At 41.5% G+C, this 26,139-nt stretch overlaps 1 protein-coding gene across 2 annotated transcripts in view; it reads right to left on the bottom strand.

Annotated features, from left to right (window-relative positions):
- The window catches only part of agap3 (ArfGAP with GTPase domain, ankyrin repeat and PH domain 3), a 134,806-nt gene that overhangs the window by 30,541 nt on the left and 78,126 nt on the right, over positions 1 to 26,139 (bottom strand). For both annotated transcript variants that reach the window (XM_026149890.1, XM_026149889.1), the window contains exons 5-12: positions 24,493 to 24,634; positions 23,926 to 24,060; positions 20,496 to 20,623; positions 20,067 to 20,222; positions 15,040 to 15,123; positions 10,602 to 10,706; positions 8,659 to 8,830; positions 2,568 to 2,717 (exon numbers count right to left, since the gene is read on the bottom strand). In XM_026149890.1, coding sequence (XP_026005675.1) covers positions 2,568 to 2,717; positions 8,659 to 8,830; positions 10,602 to 10,706; positions 15,040 to 15,123; positions 20,067 to 20,222; positions 20,496 to 20,623; positions 23,926 to 24,060; positions 24,493 to 24,634 — 1,072 coding nt within the window. The remainder of the gene's footprint in view (positions 1 to 2,567; positions 2,718 to 8,658; positions 8,831 to 10,601; positions 10,707 to 15,039; positions 15,124 to 20,066; positions 20,223 to 20,495; positions 20,624 to 23,925; positions 24,061 to 24,492; positions 24,635 to 26,139) is intronic.

The raw sequence follows: 26,139 nt of genomic DNA on the forward strand, positions 1-26,139 counted from the left end.
CAAACTCAGAAGAGAGAAAAAAAACACTCTTATATAAATAAATTAGCAATGGTGCAAAAATAAATTGGAGCACAAGGGATTAAAAAAAGGGAAGCGACGCAAACTTTGCATGGACTAAGGTTTTGATAATCAGCACAGCATTGTCAAAAAATTCATATTTTCATATTGGCATGAAAACTGACACGGCTCACAAGCCCTTCTGCAATTAACAATTATTTCAATTATTACAGGTTAACCTGATAAATACTTCTTAATTAATCAACTCTTTGTTCCACGTAAGCATCACTTATTTCTGACAAAACAATTTTATACATTTAACGTAAATAAAATGTGATAAAATATAACTAGAAATATTATTATCAACCAAAAATATATCAGAAAACATGAAAAGATAACCTTTGAATGATGTAAAGTTTTACTTAATCAATTTCCCCTGTTTTAAGACCTGGCTCAAGGCATCGGTGACACTGAAAGGCAGAAGTCTTTTGACTTTGACTTTCACTCACGCATTGACAAAGACTTAAGTTACTGTCATCAGCCAGCCTATCAATTGACTGTTTGAGCCTCTTGCTTTTAATTCAGGCTCAAAGATTGAGGTGCGTGAAGGAGACCAGGATCTAAACAAGCATCCAGTGCATTAAGAATGGGTGTCTTTATGAATGCAAGCAATAGAAAAATTGGGCCGGGATTTAATCAAAAATCTGCGCTCAATATTCAAGAGATGCTACTACCTTGGCTTCTGCCTTCGTTCAATAGGTTTACAAATGAGGACATTCTTTAAATAATATGGAAATGGTTACCTGGCTAAGATGCATTCATTCTCCAGTGAATCATCAATCTGCTGTTTTTGCATCTCAGAATCACATTTTATGTTAACCTGCAACCTTCACCAAGGATAATGGAGTGATTGGGCATGGTTGGAGTCAATTCACATGGCAAAACATGAGCAGCCGTTACTGCGGAACACCCTCTATTGATTATTGAAGACACATTAGGAAGGAAGATAAGAGGGTTGCGTTTCAATCAAGTTTGTGTTGTGACAGCCCGGCATCACTTTACATTGCAGATCTGCTCCGCTACTTTAATTCACGTCCTTAAACTGTAAGGAGACATTAACGGCAAGATATTCAGCAAAGTTTCTGATGCTGCGTTCAGCGTAAGCCTTTAACTGTCTGCACTGACTATGCACTGATTACAGAGACACTTCTCTTCCTCTAACATAATCTATCATTTGACACATCGCTTCTGCTATTATTTTCAGCTCATTTGCCTCATTCAAGCTCATTTGTGGTTACCTTAAAAGTAGCATGAAAATAATTGAAGAAAATAAAATAATGGAGCAAATTGTATCTGATTTAGTTGAAGACTGGATGCTGGTTAATGAGCTATGTTAATATTAAAGGCTTTACAGTTTACCAAACATGAAAATAGGAAATTCTAGCCTCCTTATTTCCAATAGCACAATGTTTAGGAAGTCCTATTTGTTCTCTGCAGTTCGGTCGCCCAACCCGCATTCACAAACATCCCCACAGACGCACACACACACACATTATAATGCAAACACGCTCTGTGGAAAACAAAATCACATACAAACAGCCACTCACAAAAATTCTGCAAGAACACATACAGAATATATATACACACACACACACACACATGCAAACACACGAACACACACACACACACTCATGCTCATTTATTTGAGGACCCCACGAATCTAAGTAATTCTGCTTTGGGCATGCTGCTGATGGGAGACAGGGGTAGGGGGTGATGGAAGTGCCTGCGTCCAGGCAGAATTGATCGTTTGGCAGCTCCAAATGAGAGACAGGCTTGTCTGCGGAACCACGAGGGCCGTGCAGTTGGACTCCAGCAGCGCTCGTAAAGTGCGCTCTTTAAACTGCCGGGGCCCCTGGGAGCCCATGGGGAGGGGGGGAGCCGCCGCCGTGCTAATGAGAACTACCAGAGTGCAAACATGCATGGAAATGACTGTTATTCTGTTGATGTGCATTTAAGTGCTTTTTTACTGCCAACCACAAAGAGAGGGAAATAACTGGTGATGAATGGTACCCCCGAAAAGCATTCATTTTCCTCTTCGGAAGAAAAAGAGAGGAAAACAGAAGGAGGAGGGGGGGCAGAGAGTAAGATGGAAGGTAAAGACAGGATGGGATTTGGGGGGGGGCAGTAGACATGGTGAATATATTTTCTTACTTCACTCAAGTACAGTGACAGGGCGAAATGTGACAAGGAGGCAGCAAGAGGAGATGCATCGATGGCGGAAAGTTAACCTTCACCGTTCCTCTCCTCTGAACATGCTGCTTCTATCAAAGAGCAGCAGCCAAAAAGGTCACAGCGATCACAGCTCTAATCAGCTAATTATGAAAATGAGGCTTGTTTCACCTGCCGAAGAAGCTCAGCAAATGGCAGCTCCATCACTCCACAACTCAGGATCAGGTCCCCTTAAGTTTATTTTAATACATTCTGTTCTTTGTGGCAATAATGAATTATATGCGAATTATAAGAACTCGGGAGGCGAGTGAGGATGTAGAAAGCGTAGGTGGAGGGCTTACGGGCTCCGCTGCTTGTACTGGTGTTGATGGCTTCATTCCACTGGTCGGCGCTGGACACAGAGAAGGAGCGCTGGTGCATGCCATCTTTACTGCCGCCAAACGCCGACCCGCCCGTTTGGAGGGATGTGCTGCTGTTGGAGTGAGAAGCGCCTGGAAAATAAAAAAAAATTAAAAATTAATGCTCGTTTCTTATTTTGCATACAGCTGTTTGAATTCTTTACTTGCAGGATTGTTTTCTTCAAGCTCAGAGGATAATGATGTAATTGAGTTAACAGTTTTAGGTAGTTTCTACTGCACTGCAACACTGCTGCCACCCTATTTGTGCACATATCTCTGTCAACCAACCCCCCACGCACACACACGCGCGCACACACACACACACACACACAAAACCCTTCTCCCTCCGCCTCTGCCTCTAATTAGCCCTTAATTAACAAGATACACTCTGAACGCTAATTATCTCGCCTCATCCCTCTGACTGCCACATCGATCTCCACTGGCGTCAGCAGGCGTTCTCCCCCTAACTTCCAATCAGGCAAGCCACGGACGCCTGGCTCTCTTTACTAATTCATGGGCTAGGCTGAACCATGTGGGGTCCTTCCCTCCTGCTCGTGAGTAGCTCCTACAACACGTCCTAACTACTCTGAAAAACTCATCGATATGCTTCCAGTCATGTGAGCGGAATCAGATTAACTGTCGGAGGTGGAAAATACAGCTCCGACAGTTAATCTGATGAATGGGAATCTCTCATGTGACATGAAAATATGTTCTAAAAAATAAATAATAAAGAAAAGTAACGGAAAGTAAGTGCTACTTAAAAGTAGCGTGGGCGTCTAAAAACAAGATCCTTTTCACAGCGTTTTTGCCATAAAAACACACACACACACATGCTGCATGACATTGTAAAAACAAGTCAGTTTAATAAGGCCAATAGATATCACACTGGCACTTAGAAGGTTAAAACATCAGAGGTTTTGTTATGGAAATCAACACAATTTTCTGATTTTCTTGACAAAGCTTCCTCATCTTACAGGTAACACACATCAAGGCCCTTTATTTAATAATTACAAGAGAATATCAGTTTCTGATTGAGGTGACAATAACAGAAAATATAGTGTGTGGCTCGTGTGTAAAGTAAACTAAGCGGCACGGGTGCTTGTTAGGATAATATGTCCTACTCATTATCTAGAGTAATAAGTGTATCAAATTCACATAATCATGTCTAATTAGTATCAGTAATTATCTTGTTGGGCCCAGGAATATTAATCTTCAGGTCCCAGAGGGGAGGGAGCAGAATCGCAGCAAGAATGGGAGAGAGAGCGAGGGAATCATGCTGAGGAGCACCGACTAAATTAGCATGCTGAAATCAGAGCGGAGGAGGAGGAGGGGGGGAGGAGGGGAGGGGGAGAGCCTTGGAGTAGGAGAATTGAAAAGAAAATGTGAAACTTTGTTTTCCAAAAACGTGCCGCATAAATTATATAGTTTTTTTTTTAAAAAGCTCTGACTTCTATACATTTGCTCTTGGTAAGTGTTTTTTTATTATTATGTGATTTTGGACAGCAGTGCACCACTGCATGTTATTTCCCAGAGCCAACGTTAGTGTTACTGTTTAAAGTTAGAGGCATTTGTAACAGAAAATCCATTTTTCCACTATTCAAAATGTGTTTTAATTCACAGAGTGCAAAGTTTCACTCTGTGATACCTTAAAATAGAGAGGAGAGGGGGGGGGGGGGAAGGATTAGATAACTCCAAGGCAACTTCGATTGATATTTAAAATTCAACAATCATGTCTAATTGTCAAATTGGATGCTAATGATTAATGAATTATACATGGCTGTATCCATTAGTCCCCAGAGACCACTCCTGCATAAAGGGGAGGATAATGTAATTACAGTGGAGAAATAATCAGCTTGTGGCATTAAAAGAACACTGTACTCAAAGCTCCAGCCAGGCCCGACTCCTTTACATTTTATAGATTTAACAGTGGCACTACGGTGGACTGACAATGACGAAACATTATGACTCAAACTGAGATTCAAGGGATTAATACTCAATTGGAAATCTCTCACACGGATTTTGGTGTCATAGACAATACAAAATATTAGTAATTAATGATTATTGACAATATAACTGGATTTATTTTGAATTGTGGGTGAACCAAAACCCCAGTTTGAGGCCTCATTCTGTCCAGTCGCTGTTTAAGTCTCTATGAAAAACCATTGCAGCCATTTATGTTGACATTACATGAAATATAAACAGTAAAATAAGCAAATCCGGATGAACAAAGACTGCTTAGTTCTAAATATTAGACTACTGGGATGTTACATTTTTTGCCCAGCTTTATTTGTTTGACAGCTTTCCTCATTAAGCTTAGAATAATAGCATTTCTATAGATTAAACCACCCTTCTGCACAGTCATTAAAAATACTGTGCTATGTACCATAATGATCTACTTATATTATTACTAGTGCTGTCAATAGATTAAAAAAAATTAACTAACTAATCTCACAATTACCATTACAAATTAAATTATAATGTAATAATTTATTACATTATAATTTAATTTGTAATGGGGCATTATTATACTGGAATATTGCTATCTGTTAGACTATAATTCTTTTACCACTGCATCTACTTATTAAAAAAATATCACCAAAAAACAAAACAAATTGCTACTTTTCTTCAACACATTCTGACACTGATTCTCTTATAAAGAAAGCACGCTAAACATTTAACTTTTGTTCATTTCCTGCTTAAACTCTTCACAGAAAAAAACCCACTGTGGACTTTATTGTCATGTGTAAAAAGAGATAACAAAAGCCATATAGTTTCTACTGCAGGCGATCCAAGGCTCGGGTGTTAAGTACAGGCGATGGATTAGCGGGGAGCAGCTCTGCCTTGCTTCTCATTTCTCTTTAGGCCGGGCCGTCAGTGGGCTGATGAGCCGTGACGAGGCCTGACCCCTCCGTGGAGTTGTTCCCATTATGTACAAGTAGTGAGATAATGAAGCATTCATGCTAATGTGGGCCGAGCAACATATCATCTGCGGCTGTGTAATCCACCACCACCATCATCATCATGACCAACGCCCAGACGTCCCCCTTCGCCTCTCATACTGCGGCTCCTAGTCCAATCACAAGTCACTACAGCATTTGCATTCAGACTTATGCATTTTATACAATGATTTCTTAAACTGTACGCAACAAATTAACATTAAAATATTGATTTTAGCCCTTGTGTATGAAAGTACAGCCTGTATTATCTTTGGAAATAGACATTTTTACGGATGCTTTCTTCTCCATTTCAGCTCCTTTTCAGATTCCATCTGATGACGTCTATTTCTATTGACAAAACAGATCTCGATACGAACAATTAACTCTCTCAGTGGATCTCAGAGGGATCCCCAGCAGCACTTCCGTGTTGCAATAAAGCAACTTTAGAGAAACAACATTCACTTTTAGATAATTAAGCTAAGCACATTTGGAATATGGGAGATGGTTTTCGCTTACCCAACAGGGTTGAGGGATTCAGACTGAAGAGATTGGGAAATATTTCAACTTGCCGAAGTTGTTACTGGCCTGTTAGTTAGGGAGTGTGTGGTTCTTAGTTCTGTAGCACTATATAAGCTGGAGACAAATCATGGCGCAGAGCTGGGAGGGAATGGGCGAAACACTTTTCTCCTTTTCCTCCCTTGTGGTGAGCGCATCTCTCCCTCCCAGAGGATTGATTAAAAGTGACTGGGCCCATTAATACTTTGATACAATGTATCTGTCGCTGGTGACACGGCAGGACGCATGTTAACAGGGAGGATCATATTTAAAATGGTTCCGCTCAGCACCCAGCAAAGGAATTAAACCTGGCCGCTTGGCAAACTCGCGGGCGCGTGCGTTCCCACATTTACTCTCTGTCTTCTCAACCTCTCCTCTTCATCTTCCTATCTCCCCCCATCCACTCTGCCCCTCCTTCTCCCGGTTGCTACCCCTCTTCTCCCAGTGATTATAAAGGTCTTTAGATCTAAGGAATGAATGAATTACCAAAGGCAAAGACAAGGCTTGTGATTTGGACGCTGTGAATGAAAAATTACCCCTTTGTTCCCTTCATCAATTGCATGTCTAATGAAATCAAAATCCCGATCGCATAATCAGAAGAGGGTCCTCCACCCGGAGAGAGACCTGATGTGATTTGTAACCTTTCTTTTCCTAAGTGGAGATTAAGGCAAATCTCTCTCACATTGTTCCCTGATGCAGACATAGATGAAAACTGAAAATGTTGGGAATTCATCATTGATGAGTCTTTTCCAAGAAATGATTATCAGGTGAAAACAACACTTTTGCGTTAACAACAAGAAAGAAAACAACCCAGTTGGTGGTGGGTTTTATTCTCCCCAAAACCTTATCTGGCCTGATTTTCACCGCCCTTCGTCCACTCAGACGACTCTCCTCAACCCTGCACTCAAGGTCAACACTTTGCAGGATGACACAACCTTGATCTCCTGTCCTGCGCTCTGTAAACTCCTACATCTTTCTGCTTGTGACTGATTAACTCATTCAGCTGTGGCAGCACCTTGGCCACATTTGAAAGTAACCTGCCCGGACAGTCCTAACAGTCCCTGGTGGCACATCTTTGGCACTGAACCCACTCTCAGCCAGTTAGCTTTAGCCTGAATGATGGAAACACTGTGCCCATTTCACAGCTGACGAAGGACCCCACCTCCCTTCGGGGATCACTCTGCTAATTAGTATTAATTACTCTTAATCCTAACCCCTAAATCCAATCACGGGCTTCCTCTCTATACGGCTGCCAGACTCTCAGCAGCCTCCAGTGGTACTGCTTGCTGAGAGAAGAGCTCTATTTTTAAGCCTGAAGGTGGAAAAATCCTGGCACGATGCTCAGGACTAAACTGCTTGCTGTCTCTGTGACCACTACAGTACCACAGAGGATGGAGAATAAGTAGGTCAGTGACTTAAAAGACAACGATAAACAACTGTTTCTTAAACATGGTTGCAGCATTTACTTGAACACAACTTGCGATTCCCTGTTCAGTAATATAGAGAAGTAATAGATTTGTCATAGATGCTCATTAAGTCATCAGTGTGTATACTACACGGCAGCTAATTTGCATATATGAAACATACAGAAAGATAATTAACCTGTTGGGAGCCATTTTTGTGATTAATCGCAAACAGAGGGCAATATAAAATTAGTAATGTAATAAAAGCCTAATTGAGTAACCATTACATATTCAAGGTATGATTTATTTCTTCTAAGAGCCTGAAATGTATATATATGATCTCTCTTAACTTAAAAGTGTCCATGCTTTTAAATTTACCAGCATAAGTGAGTGTTATAAATGTGGCACTAGCCTCTATACCATGGCTAAAATTGCAACTTTTATGATTAAGTTGGATCAGTAGATTATATAAATATACAAATCATTTCCCAATAGACTACATTTTGGACACTCCGAAGTCCAAAGGATGAAGTGAAGGTTGTACTATGGCAACAACAAAATAAAAATACTTGATGACTAGAACATGTTTTTTGAGATTTGTCCAAAACCACAATGATGTAAAAAAAGTCATAATAAAATTTTTTTTAAAAAGCTTGCACCACCATATTTGTAGTCTATCTAAGGGTGTTTTCACATGTGCAGTCCTACACTTTGCTCTAGTTTATTTGAGCCCAAAGCTGAGAGAACGGTGCAGGTTTAGATCTAGATGAGCAGAATGCATCAGGTGTGCCAGCTAACTATACCAAAACTGCAAAGTGTGCCTCTCTTGATACATTAACATTAACATTACTAAGCTGTATAAAGTTTTTAAAAATAAAATATTAAATCTGAAATCTGCAAAGCTGAGCAAACTATGAGCTCCTCAAATAATTAGACTTTGCTCACATTTGTGCTCTTTGTACAAAAGTGCAGTGTGATGTAAGTGTAGTGGACGCAGAGCAGGGAGGAAGAGGGTGATACCGTCATTCATGTTGTGACACAGCACCCTAAAATTATTAATCCTATCGTATCATAACTGTTTATGTGAAAAAAGAGCAGAAATTCTGCCCATTGGACAAATAATGAAGCGGGGATTCTGACCTGTGTTTCCTATGCCCAGCTGCAAAGTGCTGCGGTCCTTGGTCAGCCCGTTGGTTTTGGGACTAGCAGTGGGGGCGACGGTGGCCACTGCTCTGGGCGGTCGCTTCCCAGGCACCTTAACTGTTGTCCTCAGCAGGTCTATCTCTTTTCCGTGCACGTTCTGCATGTAGTCCTACAGGAAGTAATAAATAAGAGCATGACAATTGTATCAAGCAGCCTTCACCCTACACAAGCTCGTATTTCCAGATATATCCCACAATTTACCTACTTGATTACAGTCTGTGGACCAACAAGAATCCAGGAATTATAGAAGAAAAACAAATTAAAAGACTATTCAATTTCCATCCCCATTAGTCACAACCCATCTTAGACCTTCCACTACGGCTGCGTGATAGTGGGAAAATGATTGTAAAGCCATTATACATCACCTGTGCCCACGCCGTCTCTCCAAATAGCGAGATGGTAGGCTTAATGAATGCAAACTGTCTCATTCTCTTTCAATTTGGTCATTTGATTTGGTTTAAAGCGACTGCCGCCCAAATGTGGGAAGCCAAGGTGAAAATCATTGGGCTCAGCAGAAAAAGATCCAGATAGAGGCGAGCTCGGCCTTTGCCGTCCCCCCACCGGCTCCTCTGCTTTATTACCGTGTCATAAAGCACTCATTTCTTTCCCAAGCCTCCTCGCTAATTACCCAGTGAGCGCTCTCATTTCATTTTATTGCTGGAATTAACAGCCAGATCGAAGCGTGCAAAGCTATTAAGATGTGTGATTAAGCCACATTCAATTAGTTTCTACAAACAATTTAATTGATGTAGCAGATAGAATTAACAGAAGGTGATTGTGTGGATGGCTTGGCTGACTGCGAAATTAAAGGTTCCCCTCTTTCACTCTCAGGCTGCCTCCCTCCCTCGCGCCTTTCCTCAATCTCTCTCTTCCCCCCTTTTTTCCCCTCCTTTTCTTACTCCTTCTCTGCTCCACTGCTCAAAATGAGCTTGAGCTAATGTAACTGTCAGCCTTATTTCACCTCCCTCTGTAAGTCAACAGATTCATAGATTCATAGATTGCCCCGATGACCTGTAATAGCTGTAATGATCAAGAGATAGCCTGTTCAGTCAATTACATACATCACTTTAGCCTGGCACCGCTCTACTAATAACTGCTTGTAAATTAAACCACTAACACAATGTCAGAGTAAAAAAGACCACACACAGGGTTCATGTCTAACCACTGGGCCCATTTTCAAAGTTTGAGTTGTCTCATTAGAGACAAGATGCTGAAAATATCGCTCATTTCATGTGGCCGAATGATCTAGACATGCCGAACGCAAGGCTGGAAGAATCAGAGAGTGATGGAGGGAATCCGAGGGCAGAGACGGGCATTTCTGAGTGGAGCACCGGGCTCTTCAGCTGTCTGCTGCCAGCCAGCCGAGTGTTTAAGAGGTATTAGCAGCCCAGCGGGACTCTGACAAAGATGGATGTGGGAGGCTGGTCAGGCTCTGCTGCCATGCGGTGAGAACCATTATAAATACAAGCCAGCGTGAGGCCTGGGCGCGGCAGGCACGCAGCAGCACAGCCATGTCTCCATTAGCAGACACCGTGGATTGGCACCACAGGGTGGGCAGAGATGACCACTAGGACACCCCGTTTTTTAATACTAAGCTCAAAGTCCCAGGGTTTGCTAATATGGCCGTTACGTTACACACAGCAATAAGTCTCTGTTGACATCGTGTGCATATGTGGTTGCAATCCAGTTTCCTTCAGCAATGGTGGCAAATGTAATCGCATCAAGAGAATCGTGCTCAGCGGTTACAAAAGTCCTGCATTAAAAAAATCCAGCAGCACCCACGAGTACAAACAGTGGTGTAACAAACCCATAAAGCCGAGTGGAAAAGAAATAGCAAAGGAAGGAGCAAAAGTCTGTGTGTGGAGGTGGGGGGGACTCACATGTAAACTGGGGTGGTAAGTGAGGACGCCATTATCACACAGTGTGACATATTTCTTTTTCCACTCCTTGTTGAGGGATTTGCCACTTCGCTTCAGAAGGATTCCCTGTAAGAGACAAGCCATCACGGTGAGCATATGCTCCTCTCAGAGCAGCGCGGTCGATGATATGAGCCATTATGGATGTTAAATACCATAAAACAGTGCTGTTATTGTTATTACAGATTTGTTATTGCGCTTTCATGGAGAATTTTCTTGGAGGTACACCATAAAGCAAACAAACATCATATTAAATGACAATTATGAAACAGTATGGAAGTAATTACATTAAAAACAGTTTGGCAATTACCTAACAATTGCAATTAATCTCTTTCTGTTATAGCTCGGCGGCTGACAGGTTTAATGAAATGCTGCTTTTGCTTCTGCGCCCTTTTGAACCTACAAAGCTGGACAAGTTCCTCTGCTATAGGGACCATTCAGAAACAGAGACAATCCAATTTGCCAGACCTCCTCCCTGCATTCATGCACATAACATGCTGAACTCTGGAAGACCCCTCAATCCTGGGATTAGAGAGTGTGATCTACCCTCTTCAAAGCCCACTCATCTCTTATTCTATTCAACTTTATCTTCTGGGGCCTTTTAAGGCCTCACAAGGTTTCCTTATCTGTTTAGTAAATCCACTAGTAAACAATAGAGTTCCACTGCTGGAGGTGACCAAAGGCTGCTGAGTGCAAGGGCCAGGAGGCTCTCTCTGAGGTTAAATAGTGAGGAGGGGCCTGCTTAATTAGGGGATTAAGTCGGGGCAATGTTTGTGCTTTTACAGCCCGGCCCTGTGTGTGTGTGTGTGTGTGTGTGTGTGTGTGTGTGTGTGTGTGTGTGTGTGTGTGTGTGTGTGAGAGAGAGCTGAAAAAAGGGGGGTCAAAGGGGTAGTGTTTTGCTAGTAAGGACCATCCCGCAGGCTTTAATCCTGATTAACACATCAGGAAGAGCTGACCCTCGGTGACCTGGGCACCAGGCTGTTTGCCGACAATCATCTTAATCCAGACCCTGATTCATCTGCCACGACCCTCCACCCCCCACAAATGAATCCTGACAGTCCTGACAACTGGGCTGTACGCTGGTGCTCATAAGTACAGGCTTCATATCCTATCAACAAATCTGCATCTGAAATAATTGAATTTTACTTTACAGAGTAGAAATAACATTTTTATAATGAAAAAAAGAAAATCCAAATGTAAGCTTTGAAAAATGAGGGAGCAGGCCGGCTCTGTCAGATCCCGTACCACTGGGTACAGCCTGTTGTTTATTAAGATGAAGTATTGCTGAATTACTTGTACTGGAATACATTTAAGGACCCATAAGTTTTCAGACAAGATGAATCAAAAATGAGAACAATATTTTGAAACCATTTAAAGTTTTGATGGAAAATGAGGACAGGGAAAACACAGGCCATTAAATTAGAATTTAAACTATATATATTTTTTAATATTCAAAAGCCACTGTTAACCCTTTTGTAACTATTCATACTTGAAGAGGATTTTTTGTCCAGGAAGAAACTTGTGTCCTTTTGATCGATTAGTTGCTGACTGCCCGGGCTCTCTCTCAATATGGTCAATAAAAGAACTGTAAACACTTTTTAAACGTGTCTTTAATCATACAAAGTAAATGATGCAGTCAGAGGGCCTCTAGCAACTTTATAATGCATGTTTTACAAGCAAATATGTTCCTCATCTTGTGGCCTTACTGAACCATACACAAATCTATACACGCAATCAGTGTGGAGCTTCAAATTATTCATCAGAGCCGTGAAGCAGATCGATAAAGATGCTAAGGCAATTATGCGAAAATCTACGCATGCACACTAATTCTTCTGTTATTTTATGTGAACAGTTGCCCATTACGACCGTGATAAATATCATCATAGATCAGGTCACTTTCAATAACTGGAAGCCTGACATACGATTTAATTGAATTAATCATCGGGGCTCTGTCTCAGATTAGAAAATGGGATAGTGTGACATCACGAGGAGAGGTGCGGAGTCCAGCGCTTCCCCTCGACACTGACGCACACATGAGGGTGCGCGCGCGCACACAAAAGGATGAGTGTGTCAAGCTTGTGCGACACAAGGAAACGGGCCAGTTGTCAGACGCGCTCTCTGTGTCCACACAATTGTGATATCTACACAGAGGAGATAGTGTCTTTCTCTCCTTTTGTCAGATTACCAGGAGGAAAGCTGCAAACTGCCACTGTGGCTGACTGATAGGCCGGCCCTTTGTGACACACCAGGAGAAGGGAAAAAAGTGTGTGTGCTGGTGTGTGGGGGGTGAAGAGCTGCTGACGGCTCCTCAGCAGTGAGTGCATTGTTATCCTCACTCACTATTTTTATAGATAGAAAGTGTGTGTGTGTGTGTGTGTGGGGGGGGGGGGGGTGGGGGGGGGGGGGCATGCAATGTGTAATTTGGCCTGATGGTGTGAGGGTGAGGGGTGGGGGCGCGGGGAGTAGTGGTAATTAAGCTCGCATTGATGCTTTGATCTCCTTGATTGTGCATTTCACTGGCCTGGAGATCAGCTAGTCAGTCCCCCTCCACATGCCTCCCCCACCACCACCACACACACACACACACACACAAAAACACTCCATCTGTCCCTCCACATCTGTATGTGAACTGCATCCCTACCCATCCAAAAGAAGGAGTGTTTTTTTTTTCTTTAGACAAAGCATCGGTTCTGATCTTGCCAAAAGTGGCTGCGATACTCAGGGAAATTGGCTGCGCACTTTAGAAAGGAGGTCCCACTAATGCACGGGCTAAGACTGAAAGAGTTTACACTAAAGATTGCTCTGAGGGGGATTTCGTTTAATCTGTGAAAATCAAACTCCTGATCACCTGTGGACTAATGAGCGTCTGCAGGGAATTACACAGATCTACAAAAACGCAGCCACTTCGCTGAGACCTAAATTACATCTTTGTAGAACAGCCATCATGAAGTATTAAACATTTTTAAAGGAGTTTTTAGCTGTTCTCAAGCTGCTGTTCTCAGACTCATAATTTGAACTCGTATTGCTGAATAAAAAAATAAATAAAAAGCCTTATCCATTACACAAACAACTATCGTTGCCCACGGAGTGATCACCTCATAGCCAACTATTTCTACTTTAAACACAAAGGAACGTTTTTGATTAAGAAAGCATCACCCTGCCATTATTTCAGCTAGACCCAAAGCCTTGGCAATTTTCTCCCACAGGGAACGAGGAGGTCTGGCAAAACATTTTCGAAAGAAAGGACAGTGTCCTCTATCAGCTGCAGGTAAAGATGATAATACAGGAATGCTGACCTATTTTCAAAAGCCCTCATATAATCAGGAGTGATTACTAATGAATGTACCATTTACTCCTCCTTACAGTCGGACCTTTAGAAAGGATTTAGAAAACGCTTTATTCGGTGGTTTGCTGCTGTGCATCTGTTCCATTCACTGCAGCGTGTGACTAAAACAAATATAATATAGGGAAACAATAAAGAAACACAGGTACAAAAAAAAATCAATAAATAATGACAAGATTTTTTAAAACAAACCAATATTAGACTAATATTCCAGCAGTGTTTGTGTAATAATCATTACCATTAAAGCTGTAGCATTTTTACCATGGCTCAAAAAAATCAAATAAAATGCCGCCATAAAAAAAATGCCTATTGGGACAATATATAGATATGAATGAATGAACTAAATATTAGTTCAGCACAATCAGGAGGAGTCAGTGGTTCAACTACAAGATGAGACTGACCCTAAATAATGTTCTGAGATCCCGTAAATATTTGTTTAGTAGCCACAGTCAAAACAAGATATATCCTTTAAGGAACAGCTGAGGAAAAACACAAAAATCTTTATTATCCACTAACAAGCCTTAAACTGTGACTGGAAAATTGCAGTACACAAAGTTGGATGTTTTTTTAAACGATGGTGCTTTAAATATAATCTATAAATTTATAGTTGCTGCTCAGAAAAATCACACATCAAATATTAATGTTGATTTCTTTTTTTTCTGACAGATCGTGTCATTTGCTGAGAACAAAATGACCCAACAATGGTCAAAGGTAACCAAACTCATCAGTTCTCCAGGGTTTAAAATTTCCGCCTTAGTTTTTTGGAAGTGTACACTTTGATAGGTGTGTGTGTGTGTGTGTGTGTGTGTGTGTGTGTGTGTGTGTGTGTGTGTGTGTGTGTGTGTGTGTGATTTCCATATAATAGTGGTAGTGGTGCCTGCTTGTAAAGCATTTATTACATTGGGTTGTGCTGCCATCTAGTGGATTTTGTAGCATACGGCTTTTCTCCAAAATCACTGAATATAAAATTACTTTAAACCTCTACTCAGACCAAAGAAGCCATACTTACCACAGGAACTGTGGGAAATGTAGTTAAAAAGGGTTAGTAAGACTGCTTACCTGTTTGATAGGTATGGCCCTTCCACTGCCTATGCTGTCTGTTTTACTGTCAACGCTCTTTGCTTGTTCATTGGCTTTCCGTGACTGCAAGGAAACAAGAAAGTCAGTCAGACACCGAAGCGACGCACAGAGCACGAGATGGGAGCCGTGGGGGTATGAGGAGAATTTGGGTGGGGTCGTGCGTGTTGGGGCGTGTGTGCGTGAGGGCAAGAGACTGGGGGTCAGAGGGTGTTTGGAACATTTGCTGTAAACTAAGCGTTGCAAAATAAAAAATAGTCTCAAAAGAAGCCTCAAATTAACAGACAAGCAGACCAGCGGAACAAACAGCATTAACACCGACGTGCAAGTCAAAAAAAAATGAAAATAAGAAATTTAAAGAAAAATAGAGACCAAACCAAGACCACACTGGACACATCTCAACACAGAGGAGACCAGAGACGACCACACATTGAGTCATGACTCAGCCCTGAAACCCTTTGGTAGATCCTTCCCTCTGTCTGAGACCCAGAGCGGGCCCTTAGTGGACCTGCAGACCACCTGCTGCTGTACCCACTGCAGCATCAGCTGTGCCTTTCACATAGTCAAATAATAAGTGCTTGTATAGCACGATCAATATGTTAAACGTCATAACAGGTTAGAAAGGAAAGAAAGGAGAGTGGTTATTTTTCTTTCTCTCTTTAAAAAAAAAAAAAAAAAGGCTTTGGTAGTATTTCTTCCTCCAGCCTGCAAAACCTAGAAGGACACAAAATCAATCTGCCAAAGTCAGACAATTTAAGTGTCAGAGAAGTTAAAATACATCAGCATTAAAACTCCCGGGAATGCCTGTGGAGAGGGGGGGGAAAACCCAGTGGTACAGCGACTGAAACTTGACATGAAACAGTTTAATCATAACCTTCCCACCCCAACACAAATAAAGAGATGAGGTACAGGTAGGGACAGACATGAGTGTGTATGGTCTCACTCAGAACATGAGAGATGTCCAGTCACCAATGGAAAAGAGGTAGTCTGAGTTCAAGTAAACCAACTCTGGCGTTTATATTTTTTTCCAACATTTTATTTTTTTTTATGATGACTTGTTTAGCTTCTATACAGACACCATACAAAGCAAGTCACAAAGTCACTTCAAAATATTCAACAGATTGAGCCAAACATTGCAGTTCCCACAAAATATAGGATGGACAGTTATTTCATATATTCCTTATATGTATGTACTTTTTATAGAGTACCATTGTAAATAAAATACAATACAAGATATACAGCAGTCTATATTTTTGTCAATCCATTCATGATAGAAAAGCGATTATGCAAGAGTTCATAATCTCTGTACCAAACCTAAACCGAGGAAAATGAAAATAAATTAAAAAATAAATTAAAATTGAATCTGCAAAAAAACAAACAAACAAAAAAAAAAACCCCAACCCAATAAATTAAAAATAAATAAAAGGAAAATAACTGTTAAGTTTAACTACATTCATACAAGTCGGTGCAACCCAGTTTCATTTGTTTTTCGTATATTATGCCTCTGTATTACCTCAACACCCTGACGATCTACACTAGTTTTTATGAAGGCCTTCATAAAATTTACCCCAAACTGCTTTAATCTAAAATACCTCTGCGCTAATACCTTTAGATCACATTTTCAACATCCATTCAGTACTTCAAAACGTCCTGGAAAAGGAGAGCGAGTCAAATAAAAACAGACCAAATGAATCGAGGAAAATCTAAAAGGAAAAAAACAACAACAACAAACAAACAAAAAAAGAACAACAACTTGGCACCTCTAGTCCTTGAGTCCTCATTTATGGCAAAAGGCAGCGTGATGTCATGTAAGGAAAAGGTTGTGTCCTTTAGGTGGCTGGGTAACAGTTCCAAAAGTGACTCGACTGTACAGCATGTTTTTTGTTTTTTTGTGTGGCGTGTCTGAATGAGAGCACGGGGTAGTGAGTAGAGGGTGGGGCAGGGCAAAAAAGGGGGTGGATGGGGCATTTCCACAAGAGTCCCTACAGTTTGTCTCATGCTGTGATATTAGACGGTCTACTCTGAGTGCGCTCAAACACTTGAGTGGACTCGACTTTAGGTTGCATTTGACGCAAAGTCCTACGTTTTCCACACGTTCTACGCATTACCCGAAATGCAATAGGGCACTGAGGGTAAAGCAGCAACAAGCTGAAAGTCCTCAACCAATAATTTCCTCTCTATCAGGACTGGCAAAGCAGGGGGACTCTTTTTTTTTTTTTTTCTTTCTTTTTTTAACCATCATGCTCTTCTAATTCGGAAGGAGTTGGAAAGCCCTTTTTGTTGAAGAAAGGTTGGAAACAGAAGCACAAATCTGCAAATATTAAAAAACAGTGTCAAATGAATATTGTTTGTGTTGTTGTTGGAGTTTTGTTTCACACGAGAAACAAGTTCAGGGACTGAAATACAGAATGGAGAAACACTGAATGGCGGACATTAATAAATGGGTCGAATGAATGATGGAATTAAGTATAAAAATGCTGTAATATTCATTTATATTCCTCAATAGTGTGCTTTTCAACACAAAAAGGGGACAGACAACCTGAAGACCTCAGGAAACCACAGACAGACTACAAAACACATTGTTTAGTTATTGACTATGGAAGCACTAGGAAAGAATAACGTGTACTGTGCTGACACCTAGTGGCCAATGACAGTTATGGTGGAAACTGGCTTGAAATGATTGTGGTTTGGTGATTTGTGAGGGTGGTGAAAAGACGGAGTGATAAGATCTTCTGATGTAAAGCTTTGAGTTTTATTTACTTACTTTAAAAAAAATCTAAATGTATTAATGCAAAGCACTGATCTATTTCAAGGGGCTTTTTCTTTTTACGTAAACCATATCTGGTATATTTGGAGCAGTATTATCTAAGTAAACTGCACAATGCAAAGGATTTTTCTTCATTTTTAAGAGTCCCAATGCCAGTGCCATGATTGTTACATGTGTTACTATTATCTCAGATTTATAACAGGACCGGACCTCGTATGTAGTGACTAAAGAGAGTCTATTGTTGATCTGCCAGAGCTCGTCTATCGATGACATTAAGGCATTTTTCTGGAGACCTTCTCTTGAGGCCTTCTGAGATCTGCTTTACAATCTACTCACCTACTTTCGAGATTGTGCCTGGCAACCTGCGATCTACCAGCAGAACTTTTTGTGAACTTGTAACACAGATACCAATTTCTTTTTTAAGACGTGCAAAGCTAGGAAAGGAACATCCTCGGCATTGTTGTGTTGATGAAATATTTTCTCTTTCTGCTGTTTTTCGTAAAATGGCAAGGAGGTTTTTGCAAAGCAAGTCTTCCTCTCCTGAGCCCATTGCTCTCTTCGAGTGTCACTGAAGAAATGTCGACATCGCCCCGTCAACTTTCCGTCCCTTCCTCCTCCTCCTCCTCCCTCCCCCTCCCTCCTCCCTCCCTCGGCTCGCTGCTCCTCAGAAGGTCATGAGCTGAAACTCCCGCTCGGCTTGCCACTCTGGCACCCACACTGGGTAGGTGGCGTGCTTCGGCATCTCCATGACGCGGACTGGGAGAGGCTCATTTCTCTGGTGGACATGGTTAGTCACTACCTAGCGGGGGGGAAGGGAGACAACAAGGGGAGCTAGCACACAGCCTGTACTGCTCGGTGGCCACAAAACCTGCGGCTCCCCAGCAGCTGGGGCAACAAGATGAAGGCGGTAGGACAAATAGAGGAGGGGAAGGGATAGATCGGGGAGGGTTAGAGAAGGAGTTGGTTAGAAAGAGAGGAGAGAGGAAATAGGAATGAGATGGGAAACAGGTGACAGCAAGAGGTGAGAGGGAGGTAGATTGGTGAAAGAAAGGGGATATGACTGGGAGGGAGAGGGAAAGGGGTAATCTCACATAGCCTGATCTGTCTCATAAAGCTCAAAAAGTTCTGCAGAGAAAAAATTTAAAACTTGGATACAAAGATGGCATGTGAATGAGACACTGGTTTCGCAGGGGAATTTGTTTTTCCCCAACCAGGGAACTTTAGAGAATAGTTTGTACTGATTTTAAAGCTTGCTGATTTGTACTTTTTTTGCAGACCTCCCTGAGCTTAAGGAGGCCCAGGTCCGGCTAAGCGAGTTTAGGAAAGGCTTAGCAGCAAAGAAGAAGGCTGGGAAGAGAAAAGGGGGAGAAGGGGAACAGGCTGGGTAGAAAAACATGGCAGAGGCTACAAGTAAAAGACAAGCTTAGGACAGCTAAGGAAATTAGAGTGGTTAGTGCACATATACGCTATCGGTTAGGGCAAAGGGCAAATGTGACAGGACATGGGGTAAAGAGCAGGCAGACAGGGGTGTCGGGATACTGGTGTGGTAGTTAATCTTAGCGATCGAAATCAAATGTAAAATGGGGACTCAGCAAGTTGATTAGTGGCCAGTTAGAGCACTTTCTGTCTGAAGCAGGGGTGCTAAGGGTGCCAGCATGCATTATTAGCAGCGTGTAAACGGGCCACAGGTTGGCAGGGATTTTAAAGTTTAGCTTGATCGGGGCAGGAGAAGTGGCATTGGCGGTTTTGTCGCTGCCGTCTCTCCCCCAAAAGGGAAGTCACTGCAAAGAAAGGATCTAGCAAAAATAAGAGGGGTAGGGGGAGGGAGGTCAAAGATTTAGACAGCGCAGAGGGCCCAGTTTGTTATGGGTGAGATGAGGAACTTAATTCATGTGCACTCACTACATCCAATTAGAAAAGAAAAAGGACATGAAAAGAGTTAATGTTTTTCTTCCACAGTGTTTATCTTTGATATTTGCTTTAAGGTTTCATTTTATTTCTTTATTTTTTTTATTTTTTGGTGCATTTCAGGGATTTAATGAGATTTATTTTGTCTTTTTCTCCTTTGCCCATTGTGCTGTGTGAACAAGACACTGTCTTTGCCTGCATTGAAGGCAGGAGAGGTGGCTTTTTTTATGCATTTTGAGCTACCTGTCTCCCTCTGGTGGAAAAAGTGCGCTCGGCAACATGCCTCCTAGTAGTGTGAGTGGGTGTTGCTTTGCATCAGCTGTCGCATACTTACTGTGAAAATGTTGGAGCGGCGCTTTGACTGCTTGCGGATGGGCGTGGGCGTGTTGGAGGCAGCGATGGTCTCAATGCGCATCTCCCGCTGACTTATGCTGGGGGTGGAGGGAACGGAGGAGGAGTAGTCGCTGAATGCACCCCCACCATTGGCCGCCTGGGGAGCGAGAGGGATTAACACGAACCGACAGAATCAGAGGAAAAGTGGGAGGAAAGAAGAGGAGAGAGGATAGTAAAAAGAAAAAAGGAAAAGAAAAAACAACAACAGGGGAGACAGAACCAGGTCAATTTAGGAAAAATATGATGTGGACAAAATTACCCACTCACTAACAATACAACCAATCACCATGAGAAGAATTACATAAACTGGAGATTTTTTACATATTCACGTGGAGGATTTAAGTGTGGGCTGTGAATATCTGGATCTTACCTGGTTAATGTGAACAGAGGGGATCGATGCAGCGGGGACTGATGAGTGGCTGGGAGAGTTTGGGAGTGATTTGCATGGACCAATAGAGAGCTGCTGCTTTTTCCTCATGGCCACAACCTTCTGGGCAACTGGAGGCAAACACACAGCAAGATACGGTCAACTAGTCCGGTCAGCCAACCTTGGGAGAGTTTTTAGGGATTTAGTGGGTTACACTTTGAGAATGTGAAACCCAGGATCACGTGTGATGATGCAGAGTAGCTCGGTTGCTGAGCAACAGTGGGAAACCTCAACGAATTCCTAGACAGAGAATTCCCGTTCTTCAACTTCAGGTTTAACAGGTGGTCTCTGCGACAGTCCAGAATAAATATGCCATTTAAGCCAAAAAATATAATGTTCATGGGAGTAAAAACAGAAATAAAATGAATTTTTATTATGTTTAACATTTATGGAGTTTAGGTTTTAGTAAAACACTTTAAGTTTTAGGGACATAACAGAACCAAAAGCCTCTTTCTGGACCCATAGCGCTCCCTTTTGAGCTTTTGTGTCAGCTGTTTCTGACACAAAAGTTTTTGTTTTAGTTCAGTGGTTTTAGTTCAGATGTCTGTTATGGTCACTGAACAAAACTGAGTGCCATCGAGGGAATGCGTCGGCTGATAGGTTGGTTACAATATTTACAACCAATCAGCACACGTCAGCGGCATCCTTGTGTTTTACAGACAAAAACTGACAAATAAAACTGACTGTTTTTATTTCGATTCAGACATCAAATCAAACACAAAAATATTATATTTATTAAAATTGAAGAACACTTTGGGGTTTTAGCTCAGTTCACTCACTATGAATCTCCTGAGACTCGAGCTCTTGTCTGAGATGCTTTTTTAAATTTCTCCCAGTTATTTAAGTAGTTGGACCTGATAAGTACAAAAACCAACTTCCTCTTTGAACAGGAAGCTGTTACTTCATTATAGATCCTCTTGTTATTAAACAAAAAAAAAAGAGTATGTCCTCATATTGGCACAATGGGTATCTTTTACAGCATAACACAATAAAGTCATTGCTCAACAAAGTGCGAAAGTAAAAGGTGCAGAAAAGACTAGATCTAATCTCCCAATATGAGTGCACAGGGTCTAAAAGAGATTCAGGAGTGCCCAAATAGACTGTCCAAAACAGTACAATAAGATTAACAGGAATTGGCTCTGGCAAGCTACCAGTCTTAGACATGACTGTAAGAATGTGTTTCAGGTATAAACCAGCTACAGAATTATAAAAAGTTAGAGAAACAGTTCCACTTTGGGATATGCTAGTAGCAGACATAATTTTCTATTAGTTATAGTAAATAGCAGATTGATGCGTTTACTTGCATAGCTTTCTTTCAAAAGCTATTAAAGGTCGCATGTATGTAAAATTCTCCACTCTTTCTTGACAGCATTAGAGCAAGAGATAGAAGAAAAACTACATCAGGCATCTCACCTTGTGACTGCTGTAGATTTGGACTACAGCATCACAACATTCAGTCTTAATGCAATTCAAATGCCAAAAAAAGTCTTTGTAGAGCGCTAAAAGCAATGAAAGAAAACTAGCACTCCCAACTACGCACATTATCTAGACCTCCTCGGGCCATTTGTTTTCCAGGCAGGTAATAAGGAACATACTGCTTATGCATGTCTCCTGGGACAATAAGGTTACCAAGAAAAGTAATCATACAAAATGACTTGCTTTAATTTTTTTCTGTCATTCATGGAGCTCTATAGTGTGATGTTAGCCAAATGGAACTATTGTGTCACAGCCTGATTGGCTATGCTGGTGGTGGCGTAAACCGTTAATTTGCTGCACACGCGACTGGGTTGAGCGCGAGGCGTCGAAGGAGGGAGGTGATGTTCGGGGCTGCGTGACGTGAATTAGCATTGAGGGAAGGGGAGATGATCTGAAGTCGTGCTGACAGCTGGGACCATAACGCCCGGCTGCCTGCTGCAGCATGGCAAATACAGAAAGAGGGTGCGAGTGATACTGGGCGACTTCTCCAGACAGCCAGCGCTCCCTTCATCTCTTTTAATTATTTCAAATTGAGCTTCAGGAAGCAATTAAGGCAGGGGGGGGGGAAGACAACGTGCCTGCGCATCAACAGTCAGTTAAATGCAAAGTGAACACAGCGTTACATATTCAGATGTTTTCTGAAGGGATGACAGCCTTTCAAAGGAGCTGCCGCCCGAGGGGAAAATGTGCCAGAGTTGAAGCAGCCGAGTTTCCAAATAACAGTTTCATGACTTCAATTATGGATTCAGGGAAAAACTCAAGAGTTTCCAGAAAGTTGAAAAAGAGACAATATACAAGATGGTGCTTTTCCGCCATTTATGCCGAACTGAATGAAGTCCACATTTACATGCGAGCCTTGATCATGAATCTAACTTCCACAATGACTAATTGCAGTACTGACAATCATATGTTACTGAATGTGAAATATTATAGTACTTTGCATGTAGCCTGAGGTAAAGAGAAACAGAGAAACAACTGTCATTATGGAAATTTCGACACAAATTCTTCTCGTTTTTACAAAGTTACACGGGAAAGCAAGGAAAATGTTGATCCAAGTTTATTGAGTTGATCCAACATTTTCCCATGTGAGGGAGCGGCATCACACAGTGGAGGCTGTGCATCAGGGGGAAACTGGCTGACATTGGCAGACTGGCAGCTGGACCTTCCAGGCTATAAAAATGTGCTTATTCCCTCAAACCTCCTGTTCCCTTCATTTTTTTTGCACCTTTCAGCACCTCCACAGCAAACAGGACACTAATAACTAACACTAATAATGCCGACTTGTGAGTTTCAGCTTTATTAAGTTACATTGGTTTTGAGAAAAACTCTTCTGTGAATGCCCTCCCTGCCAGTTTGAGCCAGTTCCAGAGGGTGTAATATAAGGGTTACACTAATTACTAGGCTCATAGTTTTGCAAATACAAGTTATACCAAATTGGACCGTGTTTCCTAAAATTGGAAGGAGGTGACAAGATTGCATATCTTAGTCGGATTCACACAAAATCCGGTATTTGAAAAACTGCAATTTAAATGTTTCTTCAAGAAACTGTCAAGAAATCCTAAGTGGAAGTCTGAGAGTGGAATTGAAATGAGGCTAATTTAAATGTTTTGCCTGCAATGGAACCTGGGAATAAGGCAATTTAGATGAAGGTCATTACAAACAGCAAAAATGTAAAATGCCTATCCAAAGTTTGCAACATTGTTCCTAAGCATATATCCTTACATTTGAAGAACTAGTTTATTCTAAAATTAGCAAATGCTGACAAGTGTTTGCTCTTTCGACTGACTGAAGCGTTGCAGGATAAACAACCTACTAAGTATATCGAACATTTACATTCAAGCTACGCTTTACACCTTCCTGTTTAACCTATCTGCACTTTTAAAACACCCCCTCTCACCGTCCTGGAAGACTCTCTCCACATTCAGGCCGTAGGTGGAGCAGGTCTCGTAGTACGTGCAGCGCTTCAGGTCATTTGACAACTTTCTGGCCCGTGAGTCATCAATCACTCTGGGGTTGGCAGCACTGATTGCATCTAGCAGAAGAGAGCAATAAAAAAAAAAAGATGTGGATCAAACATTTAATTCCATGAATGAAGCTGGCAATACCCAGTGTCAACAGCTTTCACCAAAAACCCCCACAGAGAAGTCCCGAATATATACTTGGAATCTGAAAGACGCCTACATATTTCCATATTTCCAAAACTGATGGGTACTGATGTGCAACAGCGTGCTTTGCTGGTGTGTTTTAATGATGTGTGGACAGCAACAGAGGTCCGTTTTGCACAAAAACAAATCGGCACTCAAACCACAAAAACTGTTTTGGTCTTCTCCTGACTTTTGTTGACATTAAGATATAAATTCAATATACCTCACTTATTAAAGAATAGCATATAACAGCTATAGTTTCATTATGTAAGAGGCAATAAAGAACATTTGTATATACATATCAGATGCAGGGCAAGCACCTTGTGTTCCAACGAGGACCATGGGGACCTCTGCTGTGTTCCTGTAGCTGGAAAGGCGCAAGAAGTAATTGTAGACCGTCTGGAAACTGATCTCATCCTCCAGGCTGAAAACGAAAACCACTGCATCCACCCAGGCAGCAAACTGAGGGCAGAGCAGAGGTAATGTGTTAAAGAAAAAAGCTACCACAAGAACATTTGCACAAATTAACGTTTGCATTATTATCGCTGATGCACTGACCACAAAAATATACTATTTTTTTTTATTTTAAAAGGGATAATGGGAGACAGGGATGGAAACCATTATTTGTTTTAGCTTTTATGAATACATTTTACCTTATAATAGGTTGCAGCACTTTTACTGTTATTGTACTTCATGTATATCTACACAAGGGGGCAGTGTAGCAACAATCTTAGGACACTGAAACATGTTTTTAGGCAAGATACCAGACCAAGGTGAACAGACTGAATGAATAATGATTACTACTGAATGCGTATCTGCTTTCTTTATCCCCACAGCTACCATAATACAGGAAAATGTGTATTTTCTGTGTCATCTCTATATATGTCAGAATTTCTGGATAGTTTATGATCCAACAGGGAGCAGAGCGAATCAATCTGATTCAACATCCACAGCAGGAAATAGGCTAAGCTGACTCCACAGTACTAGTAACGGTGACAATCAAGTGACAAACTATTCTCCTGTAATGCCCTCTTCTTTATCCAGCTTTTACGTTTGCCCAGACCCCCACAGGGACTGAATGGCAAATCGAGCTTCCAAACCACAACTGTGCTCAGCCTCCTGCGAGTGGGAACATAATGGAGGCCTTTAATTATGCCAGTAATTATACAGGCAGCTGACAACTGAGCTGCACTCATTTCTATTCCCTAATCTCGCCGAGCGTAATGCAAGCGTAAATCGGAGCTTTGCCAAGCCAGGCATCACTAGCCGCTAAAACAACTGCAGGGTAAATACACCGGAAACACTGAACCCTGTGAATGAAGCCACAAGCAAGTTTGTCTATATTCTCCGGGGCTGGTGGTTTTGATACTTGGGCCTTTAATTGAATCCGATTATTACATTTGAATCTTTTTAAATCCCTCATCAAATCTATGTAAGCTTAGCAACAGAAAATATTAATAACATTGCAGTTAGAAGAAAGACTCACGTGAGAGAGTTTATTTACTTTAAGGGTGCAAAGTAACTGAGTACATATTACTCAGTGTATAAAAAGATGTTGTGACTAGCCAACTTGGGGCCAATAAGTATAACCTGTGAACATAAAAAGTCAATTAATTTGTTTCTGATCACCAGGCAAATGGGTCCTGTTTCATATAAAGCCTTCTACCTGCTAAATGTGCCCCTGTGTGTTTGTTGCTAACACTGCTCAACTGGTGTTTAGTGCTGGGCTGTTTAGTATACACTGGGCTTATCACAGATTCTGCTTAAAACAGCTGCCTGCTGCAGCTGGAAACCATGCTGGTGAGAATGGGAAGAGTGAATCCTAATGTCTAAGAAGTGGGCAGTAGAACCAACGTTAAATCTGTGAGTTTGTAATTATGGGTGACCACAAAGCATGTATTAACTTTGTAACGCCAAGTGTATCACATCTGACACGTGTTTTTTAGACCTTTACATCAGTGTGATTT

Source organism: Astatotilapia calliptera, chromosome 18 (genome assembly GCF_900246225.1).
Source record: "Astatotilapia calliptera chromosome 18, fAstCal1.2, whole genome shotgun sequence".
NCBI lineage: Eukaryota > Metazoa > Chordata > Actinopteri > Cichliformes > Cichlidae > Astatotilapia > Astatotilapia calliptera.